Source organism: Somniosus microcephalus, chromosome 4 (assembly GCF_052327205.1).
Source record: "Somniosus microcephalus isolate GS21.2 chromosome 4, FLI_Smic_1.0, whole genome shotgun sequence".
Lineage (NCBI taxonomy): Eukaryota > Metazoa > Chordata > Chondrichthyes > Squaliformes > Somniosidae > Somniosus > Somniosus microcephalus.
Genome location: NC_140990.1, coordinates 82,165,735 through 82,179,636, shown reverse-complemented (window position 1 = coordinate 82,179,636; position 13,902 = coordinate 82,165,735). Strand labels below are relative to the sequence as shown.

The 13,902-nt window shown below is 46.8% G+C and overlaps 2 protein-coding genes across 4 annotated transcripts in view; both read right to left on the bottom strand.

Annotated features, from left to right (window-relative positions):
• LOC147119353 (uncharacterized) overlaps positions 1-2,723 on the bottom strand; it is a 57,832-nt gene extending 55,109 nt beyond the window's left edge. Inside the window, exons 1-2 of the mRNA XM_085984991.1 lie at positions 2,611-2,723; positions 1,066-1,975 (exon numbers count right to left, since the gene is read on the bottom strand). The gene's annotated coding sequence lies outside the window, so the exon portion shown is untranslated. The remainder of the gene's footprint in view (positions 1-1,065; positions 1,976-2,610) is intronic.
• Positions 2,724-9,398: 6,675 nt separating this feature from the next.
• On the bottom strand, positions 9,399-13,358 carry LOC147119352 (uncharacterized). 3 transcript variants are annotated; one of them, XM_085984981.1, is made up of 2 exons: positions 9,997-13,358; positions 9,676-9,830 (listed from the first exon to the last, which is right to left on the bottom strand). In XM_085984981.1, exons 1-2 carry the CDS (start codon positions 11,244-11,246, stop codon positions 9,773-9,775), a joined length of 1,308 nt encoding a protein of 435 aa, XP_085841107.1. In that variant the 5' UTR covers positions 11,247-13,358; the 3' UTR covers positions 9,676-9,772. The 3 variants fall into 3 exon arrangements, with proteins under 3 accessions (XP_085841106.1, XP_085841107.1, XP_085841108.1); XM_085984982.1 differs by having other exon boundaries at positions 9,722-9,914; positions 10,078-13,358; XM_085984980.1 differs by having other exon boundaries at positions 9,399-13,356.
• Between the last annotated feature and the right edge of the window lie 544 nt (positions 13,359-13,902).

Here is a 13,902-nt window from a genome sequence, read left to right as displayed (position 1 = left end):
CGGCCCTCCTGGCAGTGTCACCATTCCCCTAAATCTCCTCTGCACCCTCTCCAAGGCCTGGATATCTTTTCGAAAGCCTGGTGCCCAGAATTGGACATAATACTCCAGCTGAGGCCTAACCAGTGATTCATTAATGTTTAGCATAACTTTCTTGCTTTCTGTGCCTCTGTTTATAAAGCCCAGGATCCCAAATGCTTTTTATAACAGCCTTATAATCATGTCCTGCTGCCTTCAAAGGCAAAGTGCTTTGAGTGGTGGGTGCAGCAGTGAAACTGAAACCAAACCAAAGGGAACAAATAAAGATCCAATCCAAGGGAACAAGCAACGGGACAATGGGAAGAAACCACAACCGGCCCAAAAGGTGGGATAATCTCCCCAAGAGGTCGGTGCGGACAGTTAGAAACTCCTCCTGGTGACTGTGTGCCTGCAGGACTCGGCTTCACTCCAGTGTTTAAAGGCACAGAGCGCTGGCCTCACACCCAGGGGGCAATGTGTGGGAATTCCAGGGGCAGCGAGGACATGCCCGGAAATACCCCGGAGCAGTGAAAGCCCACTGGGCCCCAGGACAGGCTCATTGGAAAACCCAGACAAGGGCAAACCCAGCGTGCGCTCTCTGAACCCAGTTTGCTGCTCCCTCTGTGCCCAGCACTGCCTGCACCCCCGGCACACGGCAGTGGAATTTCAGCCTCAGTGTTACAAGTTTCATCGGTTACAGGCTGGAGAGAGGAATCATTCAATCCGTCACCGAGCTGTGTGATTGGTTCAGTCTGTATAACACTGACGGGCCCTTTTAAATTTGAGTGGTCAGGTATTCAAATTCCCGTAAACTCTAATCCTGGATATAAAAAAGAGAGAGCTGTGTTTAAATCACAGAGTCTCCTTGGAGTTTCTCTGAGTGAAGGGCCTGGTCAGCTTGAAATGCCTGAAAGAGAAAAATCAGTTAAAAATTTCCAATTTGTAGTTTTTCCACCAATATTGACTTCCACAGGGATGGGGAATTCTAGAATAAGGAAGGAACCGGTCAGGATTTGAAAGGTATTTAGAATAGAGTAATGGAATTCTTACATTTGGGATCTTTCTTGATCTTGTCCACTCGAGGAGTTAGATAACAGTCTTTCTCTTGTGAATACAGAGCTGAATTATTGGGCCGTGATGTGTTTCCTTGTTCAGCTTCTGTTAAATACACTTCCTGAGTGGACAATTAAAGCTGATTTATTTGATATTTATCCAGAATATTAAACTCCAGCCCAGTTACAGGGTTATTAACATCAGCAGAAACAAACCCCAACTGTCAGAATGAACATGGTTCAGTCCTGGATGTCATTAACAGCAATAACAGCAGAATCCAACCCCTGCAGTCACTTGTGAATTCGCTGGTGTGACAGTAGATGGAAGGACTGAGAGAATCCCTTCCCACACACAGAGCAGGTGAACGGTCTCTCACCAGTGTGAACTCACTGGTGGTTCAACAGGTTGGACGATTCTTTGAAAGTCTTCAGGCAGTGAGAGCAAATGAACGGCCTCTCCCCAGTGTGACTGTGTCAATGAATTTTCAGCTAGAAAGGGTAACTGAATCCCTTCCCAGTCCCCACATTTACACGGTTTCTCCATGGTGCGGGTGTCCTTGTGTCTCTCCAGGTTGCATAATCAGTTGAAGCCTCGTCCACACACAGAACCCGTGTACGGTTTCTCCCCGCTGTGAATGGTGCGATGATTTTTCAGGCTGTGTAACTGGTTAAAGCTCTTTCCACAGTCAGTGCACTGGAACACTCTCACTCGGGTGTGTCTGTCTCGCTGCTTTCCAAGTCACACTGATGACTGAAATCTTTTTCCACAGATAGAACAGACACTCATTCCTCCTTCCACATTCAAAGGCCGATGATATTCAGGTCCTGATGAATCGAGTGACTCTGTCAGATCTTGACATGATGTTTGGTTTCAGTTTCCTGTCTGCAAATCCTCCCCTTCTAATACCCTGTAAAAGGTGTTTACAAAAGTCATCACTGTGAGTCCAGGATAGAAATTCAGAACAGACAATTCTAGTTTCTATGGAACATTCTTTCCTCTCTTGCTCCCCCAAAGCTGTAAATCCCCGTCCCACACACTCTCCCTCCTCCCTGTGCTGAAATCCAAACCCATCGCACCATCGCCAACATTTCTTTCCTCCACTCCCAGTTTTCCCCCTCCCTCTACTCTGGTTGGGTTCAGTTCTACACCCGCTGTGTGCAGAGTGAGAATAAAATCAATGAGCTGCTGATTTTCTCTGTGGGTCACTGGGCCTTTTTGAATGGACCAATCGGGTGAGACTGGGTTGCCCCAGGGTCACCAAACAAGAATCAGCCCAACAAGGCTCCCTTTCAGGGGCCACTAATGTGGGAGAAACATGTGGACCAATCAAACTGACAGAGACCCTGAAGCCCCGCCCACTCTTTGTTCCTGCCCAGTACCGCGCATGCGCCGTGAGACCTGCCCTGTCCAAGATGGCGGCCAGTGACCCGGATCACCCAGGCGGTCACTGACCGGGCCTGTAACTTGGAAAACACGGGACCTGTGGGCTCTTATTCGCGGCCTCAGGCCTACACCAGGTGTTTATAAAGCTTTTAAACCCACCCGCGGGTTCAATCCATCCCCTGTGCCCACAATCTTCTCCCGGCGCTGACCCGCCTGTTCCGCTCAATCCATCACCGATTCTCGGGCTGCGCATGCGCAATGTACATGTACGCCGGCGCACTGAGCTCCTGTCGTCATTGATAGGGCGCGGAGGATTCTGGGTGAATGCGCTACTATTGAAATCCCCAGTTGGTGAACAAACATTCATTTTTTTCTCATCCGATTGAGAGGGGCCTTTTTTGACTACCGGTAGGGGCGACACTAAGTAGTCCCACTGTCACCAGACGGGAACAAAAACCGTTTAGGCAAGAGCCCTAGTGCACCACAAATATGAAACAAACAGTAATAACTATGTAGTGTGCAGCGACACACACAAATACGATGGAAAGATGGCTGCAAACTTCCCTTAACTCCAACCCTCTGATTTCTATCTTGTAGCTGTCTTTCAATCCATTCTGCTGCCTGGCCCTTCACTTCGCACCTTACTCATCTTCTAGATCTTACATAGTGTTATGGATAGCAAGCTGGTTACAAAACAGGAAACAGAGTAGGGGTCAGGAGTAGCTGCTCAGACTGGCAAAAGGTGAAAAGTGGTGTTCCACAGGGATTGGTGCTGGGACCATTGTTGTTCACATTTACATAAATGATTTGGACTCGGGAATCGGAAGTACAATTTCAAAATTTGTCGATGACACCAAATTGGGATGTGTAGATAATACTGAGGAAGACTGTGAGAAAATGCAAGAAGACATGAATAAATTTGCAGAATGGATGTGTAATTAGCAAATGAAATTCAATGTAGATAAGTGTGAGGTAGTGCATTTTGGTAGGAAGAATAAGGAGGCCACACACTACTTGGAAATTATTTGGACTCAATGGGGTAGATCAGGAAAGGGCTGTAGGGGTACAGATACACAAATCACTAAAAGTAGGGACGCAGATTAAGGCCATAAAAGAAGCAATCCAAGCACTGGGGTTCATTTCTAGAGGGATAGAATTGAACAGCAGAAAAGTTATGTTAAACTTGTATAGAACATTGGTTAGACCACACTTGGAGTACTGTGAACAGTTCTGGTCTCCATATTATAAAAAGGATATAGAGGCACTGGAGAAAGTGCAAAAAGTATTTGCAAGGATGATCCAAGAACAGAGGATATATTTATCAGGAAAGGCTGAACAGGCTGGGGCTCTTTTCTCTAGAATAAAGAGAAGGCCAATGGGTGACCTGATAGAGGTCTTTAAAGTTCTGAAAAGGTTATATAGGGTGGACCTGGAGAAAATGTTTCCACTGCAGGAGTCCAAAACTAGAAGTCATAATTATAAGATAGTCACTAATAAATCCAATAAGGAATTCAGGGGAATCTTCTTTACCCAAAGAGAGGTAAGAATGTGGAACGTGCTACCACAAGGAGTAGTTGAGGTGAATAGCACAGATACAAGGAATAGACGGTTATGCTAATAGGTTTAGATGAAGAGGGTGGGAGGAGACTCGTGTGGAGCATACACCACCAGAGACCAGTTGGGCCGAATGGCCTGTTCCTGTGCTGTAGACTCTGTAACTCTATGTAACTATGTCTTAAGAACATAAGACCATAAGAAGTAGGAGCAGGAGTAGGCCATACGGCCCCTCGGGCCTGCTCCGCCATTCAATAGGATCATGGCTGATCCAAACCTAGACTCACGTCCCCATAACCCTTAATTCCCTTATCAGCTAGGAAACTGTCTATCTCCGTTTTAAATTTATTTAATGTCGCAGCTTCCACAGCTCTCTGAGGTAGCAAATTCCATAGATTTACTACCCTCTCAGTGAAGAAGTTTCTCCTCATCTCAGTTTTGAAACGGCAGCCCCTTATTCTAAGATTATGCCCCCTAGTTCTAGTCTCACCTATCAGTGGAAACATCCTCCCCGCATCCACCCGATCAAGCCCCCTCACAATCATATGTTTCGATAAGATCGCCTCTCATTCTTCTGAATTCCAATGAGTAGAGGCCCAACCTACTCAACCTTTCCTCATAAGTCAACCCCCTCATCTCCGGAATCAACCGAGTGAACCTTCTCTGAACTGCCTCGAGAGAAAGTATATCTTTTCTTAAATATGGAAACCAAAACTGTACGCAGTATTCCAGGTGTGGCCTCACCAGTACCCTGTATAACTGAAGCAAGACTTCCCTGCTTTTATACTCCATCACCCTTGCAATAAAAGCCAAGATTCTATTGGCCTTCCTGATCACCTGCTGTACCTGCATACTAACCTTCTGTGTTTCATGCACCAGGACCCCCAGATCCCTTTGTACTGTAGCACTTTGCAGTTTCTTTCCATTTAGATAATAACTTGCTCTTTGATTTTTTTCTGCCAAAGTGCATAACCTCACACTTTCCAACATTATATTCCATCTGCCAAATTTCTGCCTGCTCATTTAGCCTGTCTATGTCCTTTTGCAGGTTATTTATGTCCTCCTCACTCACTGCTTTCCCTCCCATATTTGTATTGTCGGCAAACTTGGATACGTTGCACTCGGTCCCCTCCTCCAAATCGTTAATATAGATTGTAAAGAGTTGGGGTCCCAGCACTGACCCCTGCGGAACACCACTAGTTACTGATTGCCAACCCGAGAATGAACCATTTATCCCAACTCTCTGTTTTCAGTTAGATAGCCAATCTTCCACCCATGCCAGTATATTACCCCCAATCCCGTGATTTTTTATCTTGTGCAGTAATCTTTTGTGTGGCACCTTGTCAAATGCCTTTTGGAAGTCCAAATACACCACATCCACTGGTTCCCCTTTATCCACCCTGTTTGTTACATCCTCAAAGAATTCGAGCAAATTTGTCAAACAGGACTTCCCCTTCATAAAACCATGCTGACTCTGTCCGATTAAATTATGCTTATCCAAATGTCCTGTTACTGCTTCCTTAATAATGGACTCCAACATTTTACCAACCACAGATGTTAGGCTAACTGGTCAATAGTTTCCAGCCTTTTGTCTGCCTCCCTTTTTAAATAAGGGCGTTACATTAGCAGTTTTCCAATCTGCTGGGACCTTTCCTGAATCCAGGGAGTTTTGGAAAATTACCACCAATGCATCCGCAATCCCTACCGCTACTTCTCTCAAGACCCTAGGATGTAAGCCATCAGGTCCAGGGGATTTATCCACCTTAAGTCCCATTATCTTACTGAGTACCATCTCCTTAGTGATTTTAATCGTGTTTCGCTCCTCCCCCCCTATAGCCCCCTGTTTGTCCAGTGTTGGGATATTTTTAGTGTCCTCTACTGTAAAGACTGATACAAAATATTTGTTCAGCGTATTTGCCATTTCCATGTTCCCCACTACTAATTTCCCAGTCTCGTCCTCTAAGGGACCAACATTCACTTTAGCCACCCTTTTTCTTTATATATAACTGTAGAAACTCTTGCTATCTGTTTTTATATTTTTTGCTAGTTTACTTTCATAATCTATCTTCCCTTTCTTAATTAATCTTTTGGTTATTCTTTGCTGGCTTTTAAATGCTTCCCAATCTTCTATCCTCCCACTAGCTTTGGCTACTTTATATGCCCTTGTTTTCAGTCGGATACTATCCTTTATTACTTTACTTAGCCACGGATGGCTGTCTTTTCTTTTACGCCCCTTTTTCCTCAGTGGAATATATTTTTCTTGAAAGTTGTGAAATATCTCCTTGAATGTACACCACTGCTCCTGTACCGTCTTACACCTTAATCTATTTTCCCAGTCCACTTTAGTCAACTCTACTCTCATACCTTCATAGTCTCCTTTATTTAAGCTTCGTACGCTGGTTTGAGATCCAACTTTCTCACCCTCCAACTGAATTTGGAATTCAACCATGTTATGGTCACTCATACCAAGGGGATCCTTTACTAGGACATTTTTTATTAATCCTGTCTCATTACACAGGACCAGATCTAAGATTGCCTGCCCCCTGGTTGGTTCAGTAACATACTGCTCAAGGCACCCGTCCCTAATGCACTCTATGAACTCTTCCTCAAGGCTGTCCTGCCCAATTTGATTTGTCCAGTCAGTATGAAAGTTAAAATCTCCCATGATTATAGCTGTTCCCTTATTACAGCCCCAATTATTTCCTGATTTATACTCCGACCAATAGAGTTGCAACTGTTCGGAGGCCTATAGACTACGCCCACTAGTGACTTTTTCCCCTTATTATTCCTTATCTCCACCCAAACTGTTTCACTATCCTGATCCTTTGACCCAATATCATTTATCAGTATTGCAGTGATTCCATCCTTTATTAACATAGCCACCCCACCTCCCTTTCCTTCCTGTCTGTCCTTCCTAATAGTCAAATACCCCTGGATGTTTAGTTCCCAGTCATGGTCACCTTGCAGCCATGTTTATGTAATGGCCACCAGATCATACCCATGTGTAGTTATTTGTACCGTCAACTCGTCTATTTTGTTACGAATGCTGCGTGCATTCAGATAAAGAACTTTTAAATATGTTTTGTGACAATTTATTCCTGCTTTTACCCCCTTTACTACTTTACCTTTATCTTTATATATTCTGTCCTTTCCTGACACGCTCGTTTTTAATTTCCCCACTGCTACCTTGCTCTATTGCCTTCTCCGCTGACATTTTTATTTTTTGCACTCTTGAAACCTCCCCCCCCACTAATTAGTTTAAAGCCCTCTCTACAGCCCTAGTTATTCGATTCGCCAGGATTCTAGTCCCAGCACTGGCCAAGTGAAGTCCGTCCCAGCGGAACAGCTCTCTCCTGTCCCAGTACTGGTGCCAGTGTCCCAAGAAGCAAAACCCATTTCTCCCACACCAGTCTTTGAGCCACGCATTTAACTCTCTAATTTTATTTACCCTAGCCAAATTTGCTCGTGGCTCAGGTAGTAATCCAGAGATTATTACCCTTGTGGTTCTGCTTTTTAATTTGGCCCCTAGCTGCTCATACTCCCTCAGCAGAACCTCTTTCCTTGTCCTATCTATGTCGTTGGTACCAACATAGACCACAGCAACTGGATCCTCCCCCTCCCACTCCAAGTTTCTCTCCAGCCCAGAGGAGATGTCCTTAACCCTGGCACCGGGCAGGCAACACAACCTTCGGGACTCTCGCTCTCGGCTGCAAAGAACTCTATCTATCCCCCTTATGATACTATCCCCTACCACTACAACATTTCTTTTTACTCCCCCCACTTGAATGGCCCCCTGTTCCACGGTGCTGTGGCCAGGTTGCTCATCCTCCCTGCAGTCCCTGCTCCTGTCCTCACAGGGAGTAAGAGCCTCGAACCTGTTGGACAAGAGCAAGGGCTGCGGCTCCTCCAACACTACCTTCTGGATTCCCGTACCTGCCTCACTCATAGTCACACCCTCCTGTCCCTGACCACGGACTACATCTGAATTAGTTAATCTAATTGGTGTGACTACTTCCTGGAACACAGAGTCCAGGTAACTCTCCCCCTCCCTGATGTGTCGCAGTGTTTGAAGCTCGGACTCCAGCTCATCAACACGGAGCCAGAATTCCTTGAGCAGCCAACACTTGCTGCAAATGTGATCACTGTGAACATCAATGGTGTCCACCAGCTCCCACATATTGCAGCAGTAACACATCACCTGCTCTCCCATTCTATGTAATTAATTAAATTTCTTAATATTATTTTTAAATACCCTCTGCCCCAATTCTAGATGATGAATATCACACCTTAGAAACTATAAACCACAGAGTTTAAGTTTAAAAAGTCTTCTGGCTCCTGATATAGCTGGAAAAGCTTTTACTATTATTACCACAATTGTGCATCATCTTCATTTCCAAAAGATCTCTGAGCTTCTCTAATGGCTGCTTTTGTCTCCCTCAATTGTGGGTAATATTTGTCCCTATTCTTCTGCAAACTGAATTCGTCTTGTTACAAATTGGGTTCAAATTTTGGCGAGTCAGGCATCATTCACCCGAGACCTACGCAGGCAGGTAAGAGCACAGATGGTTCCTTAGTAAGGATTCCTCTGGTTCCTTGGCATATATTTGTCAGGATACTGAAACCCAGCTTTCTTACCGTCCACTCCTGGAGGCCCCACTCCCTGAGCATACAACCTTCAGCAGGGTCAGTGGTGGAGTTCCACAGCGGGAGTGATCCCAGAGTAACTGTCGGGATCGCACCCCGTGGATGTTATGGGTACGTCAATAAAACAGGGAATTGCTGGAAACACGCTGCAGGTCCTTCTTTATCTGGAGATCAAATGTCTGTTGTATAATTGTACCAGCAGTTAACAGGCTCCTGTGATCTCCTCCATCTGCTATTTTAATGCAGACTTTAACCAATTTTATTTTAAATGAGCTAATACCTGCCTTGAAATGGTAGACTCAGGACTGTCCCACAAACATGTTAAATCTTCGTGGAATAATTACCAGTCATTTTTAGACTGGAAACTTAAACCTGTTTCACTTTGAGTCAGGAACAGATCACAGTTTGACACCAATTTCTGATTTGACAGCACATTTCCAGCATTCACCGTTGTTTTTCCTGACTCTAAACACAGTTGTAAAGGGGCCTTCTGTTCCGTGCCTTGGAGCTCTGAACCATGGAAGGGAGCGGCTGGGACACATTTCTTACAGGCCTCAAGATGAACCCACACGACGACTTTGCTGTCAGTGAAGAGAGACGAGAAAGACCAAAGTGCATTTTTCCCCTCAGTGTGGCCCTGAAGGACTGTGTCCAGGCTGAAGTTCTGTTCCCGCCGTGCGATCCTCCCCCAGATTGTCCTTTCTGAGCTCCAGCCAGGTGATGCTAAACACTCAGGTGGGAAAGAAAAAAATCTACAACAATGTGTTTAAAACAAAGCTGATTTATTTGACAGATATCCAAAATATTGAACTCCAGCGCAGTTACAGGAGTTATTAACACCAGCAGAAACAAACCCCAACTGTCAGAATGAGCATGGTTCAGTCCTGGATCTGATTAACAGCAGCAATAACAGCATAATCCAAACCCAGCAGTCACATGTGAACTCGCTGGTGTGTCAGAAGGTGGGATGACTGAGTGAATCCCTTCCCACACACGGAGCAGGTGAACGGCCTCTCCCCAGTGTGAACTCGCTGGTGTCTCAGCAGGTGGGATGAACAGGTGAATCCCTTCCCACACACGGAGCAGGTGAACGGCCTCTCCCCAGTGTGAGTACGTTGATGTTTCAGCAGGTTGGATGAATCAATGAATCCCTTCCCACACTCGGAGCAGGTGAATGGCCTCTCCCCAGTGTGAACTCGCTGGTGTCTCAACAGATCCTTTTCGCTTTTAAATCCGTTCTCACAGTCAGAACATGTAAAAGGTCTCTTAACTGTGTGAACAAGTTGGTGTGCCAGTAGGTGGGATGACTGAGTGAATCTCTTCTCACACACAGGGCAGGTGAATGGCCTCTCCCCAGTGTGAATTCGCTGGTGTGTCAGCAGGTAGGATAGCTGAGTGAATCCCTTCCCACACTCAGAGCAGGTGAACGGCCTCTCCCCGGTGTGAACTCGCTGGTGTATCAGCAGGTGGGATGATCGAGAGAATCCTTTCCCACACTCAGAGCAGGTGAACGGTCTCTCCCCAGTGTGACTATACTGGTGTGTCAGCAGATCATTTCTGCTTTTAAAGCTCTTCTCACAGTCAGAACATTGAAAAGGTCTGTTATTGGTGTGAACAAGTTGGTGAGTAGTGAGGTGGGATGAACAAGTGAATCCCTTCCCACACATGGAGCAGGTGAAAGGTCTCTCCCCAGTGTGAGTGCGCTGGTGGACAGTGAGTTCAGATGATCGCCTGAACCCAGTCCCGCAGTGAGAGCACCTGAACGGTCTCTCCCCAGTGTGAACACGTTGATGGCATGTCAGTTCCCCAGAACTTTTATAGCACTTCCCACAGTCCGGGCATTTAAAAGGTCTCTCGTCAGTGTGAACTCGCCCATGCTTCAGCAGATTTGATGAATTAATAAATCCTTTCCCACACTCGGAGCAGGCGAACAGCCTCTCCCCAGTGTGAACTCGCTGGTGTCTTAGCAGATCCTTTTTGCTTTTAAATCTCTTCTCACAGTCAGAACATGTAAAAAGCCTCATATCAGTGTGAACTCGCTGGTGTGTCAGTAGGTGGGATGACTGCGTGAATCCCTTTTCACACACAGAGCAGGTGAACGGTTTCTCCCCTGTGTGAACTCGCTGGTGTCTCAGTAGATGGGATGACTGAATGAATCTCTTCTCACACACAGGACAGGTGAATGCCCTCTCCCCAGTGTGAACTCGCTGGTGTGTCAGCAGGTGGGATGACTGAGTGAATCCCTTCCCACACTCGGAGCAGGTAAACGGCCTCTCCCTGGTGTGAACTCGCTGGTGGGTCAGCAGGTGAGATGATCTCCTGAACCTCTTCCCGCAGAGAGAGCAGCTGAACGGTGTGTAACCGGTGTGAATGTGCTGGTGCTCCATCAGTGCCTCAGGGCATTTAAAACACTTTTCGCAGTCGGAGCATTTGAACTCTCTCTCATCAGTGTGAACTTGCTGGTGTCTCAGCAGGGCAGATGACTGAGTGAATCTCTTCTCACACACAGGACAGGTGAACGGCCTCTCCCCGGTGTGACTGCGCCTATGAATTTCCAGAACAAACAGGTAATTGAATGGTGCTTTTTGCTTCCACATTCAGAGGCTGATGATATTCAGGTCCCAATTAATCGAGTCGCTCTGTCAGATCTTGAAGTGATGTTTGGTTTGAGCTTCCCCTCTGCAAATCCTCCCCTTCTAACATCCTGAAAAATGAATTTAAAACAGGAAAAAAGGAGCGTGAGATGAATCTGGTCATTTGCAGGGCTGGCACTAGAAAACGTGACTATGAAAGCTGCCGAATTATCGTAAACATCCAACTGGCTCACTAATATCCTTCACAAGACTCTGGCCTCTATAGCAGGAGAGGAGAGATAGAAGTGGGCAGGGGTGAAGTAGAGGGCCTCTGTACATCTGCAACTCGACAATAACTTTGACAAAACCTCCCAAACCCGCGACCTCCACCACCGAGAAGGACCAGGGCGACAGGTGCATGGGAAAACCATCAACCCCAGGTTCCCCTCCTGACTTGTTTCTTCATCGTCGCTGGGGCAACATCCTGGAACTCCTTAACTAACAGCACTGTGGAAGTACCTTCACCACACGGACTGCAGCGGTTCAAGAAGATGGTGACTCACCACTACCTTCTCAGGGACAATTAGGGATGGACAATATATGCTGGACTTCCCAGTGACAGCCACATCCCAAGAATGAAGTAAAAAAATCTGTATATGTAAAATAGATTAAAATCCTCTACAGAAATACTTGTTCCTAAAACAATAGTCTTTTACACTGTAGGGACAGTGTCTGTTTAACAACCTAATCTCCCCCAGAATCCACCTCCCTTGACAGTCTCACATTGGAAATTGTTGGGTCCTCCTGGGCTCAGAAGTACTGGGGGTTAAACCCTGCAGTTCTCCTCCATCTCCACTCCAGCTCAAACTGAAGCAACAAAAAGACCTACACAGGTGGCCAGGGACCGACTTCCGCATCCAGCGCCCGCCCTGATACAACCCGGCTCTGGATTGGTCGGTCTCTGTTTCCAGGCTCGGTTCTGTGAGAAACGCGAGCAATAAAACAAAAACAAAATACTGCGGATGCTGGAAATCTGAAATAAAGAGAGAAAATTCTGGAAATCCTCAGCAGGTCAGGCGGCATCTGTAGAGAGAGAAACATGGTTAACGGTTCAGGGCGCTGACCTTCCGTCAGCCCTCAATAAAACTCTTCCCCACAACCGCTGACTAATACAAAAAGAAAATACTGCAGATGCTGGAAATCTGAAATAAAAACAGAAAATGCTGGAGATACTCAGCAGGTCAGGCAGCATCTGTGAAGAAAGAAACAGAGTTAATGTTTCAGGTCGATGACCTTTCGTCAGAACTGGAAAAAAGAGGAAATGGATCAGATTTTTAAGTAAGTGTAGGGGCTGGGAAAGGGGGCACGGGATGAAAGAACAAAAGGGAAGGTCTGTGATAGGATAGAAGGCAGGAGAGGTTAAGAGACAAAGGATTGCTGACTAATGGTGGCCGCAGCACCCACAATCCCCCGCACCCCAGAAACCGCTCTATCCAATGCGCTGATTTCCCCGCTGAGAGTGCACATGCTCCCTGGGGCCACGGGCCATTCTGGGAGCCTGGCTCCTGTCCTTTGCACCGAGTCGGACTCGGCGGAAAATGGTGAAGATTCCCCTCTCTCTTCTCCCCTAAAGGTGCTATCACTGGCTCAACCCCCCAATACTCTGTCCTTCCTTACAAGCTTTCCCTCTGTAATATCTCCCAATTCTGGCGAGGGGCTCTCCCTGACCAGTCATCAATTCTCCTCCATTTACAGACACTCCTTGACCGTCACCATTTCTCCTCCATTTACAGACGCTCCCTAACCAGTCACTGTTTCTCCTCCATTTACAGACGTTCCCTGACCAGTCACCATTTCGCCTCCATTTACAGACGCTCCCTAACCAGTCACCATTTCTCCTCCATTTACAGACGCTCCCTGTCTGTCCCGGAGTTTGGCGCTTTGTTGAGATTCGGGCCGAAACGTGAACCCGCGGGTGGGGGCGGATAATGTTCACTGCTCTTATAATCGGGCCTGTGGCCGCTCTCGGGGTGTGTGAAGCCCGCGTCCCCCCGGGGTTCATTAACCCGCCTCCCTCTGACCTGCTGCAGCCTCGCCACCCACGCATGCTCAGCTCACACTGCCCAACAATCAGCCTCTCCCGCGCATGCTCAGCTCACACTGCCCGACAAACAGCCTCTACTGCGCATGCTCAGCTCAAACTGCTGAATCATCCCTTTGTCATTTAATCTGGTATCATTCTACTAAATCTTTTTTGCACCTATTGCCAGCGCCTCTATATCCATTAATAATAGAGTAGAACAGTTCACAGTAGTCCAAGTGTGGTCTAACAGGGGTTCTGTACACGTTTAACATAACTGTTGTGCTTTTCAACTCTAATTGTTGCTTGCAATTCCTGCGCCATGTGGGAACTTCCGGACACGTCACGTGTCTTGGGGGACCATGTGTGTCGGAAGTGTTTCCAGCTGCTTGAGCTCGAGCTCAGGGTTTCCGAGCTTGAGGGGCAGCTGGAGTCACTGCGGAGCATCAGGGAGGCTGAGAGTTTCCTGGACCGTACGTTCCAGGAGGTGGCCACCCCACAGGCAGAGAGAGTTCAGGATAGTAAATGGGTGACCATCCAGAAGAGTAGGAAGAGACAGGAAGTGCAGGAGTCTTCAGGGGGGTCACTCTCAAACCGGTA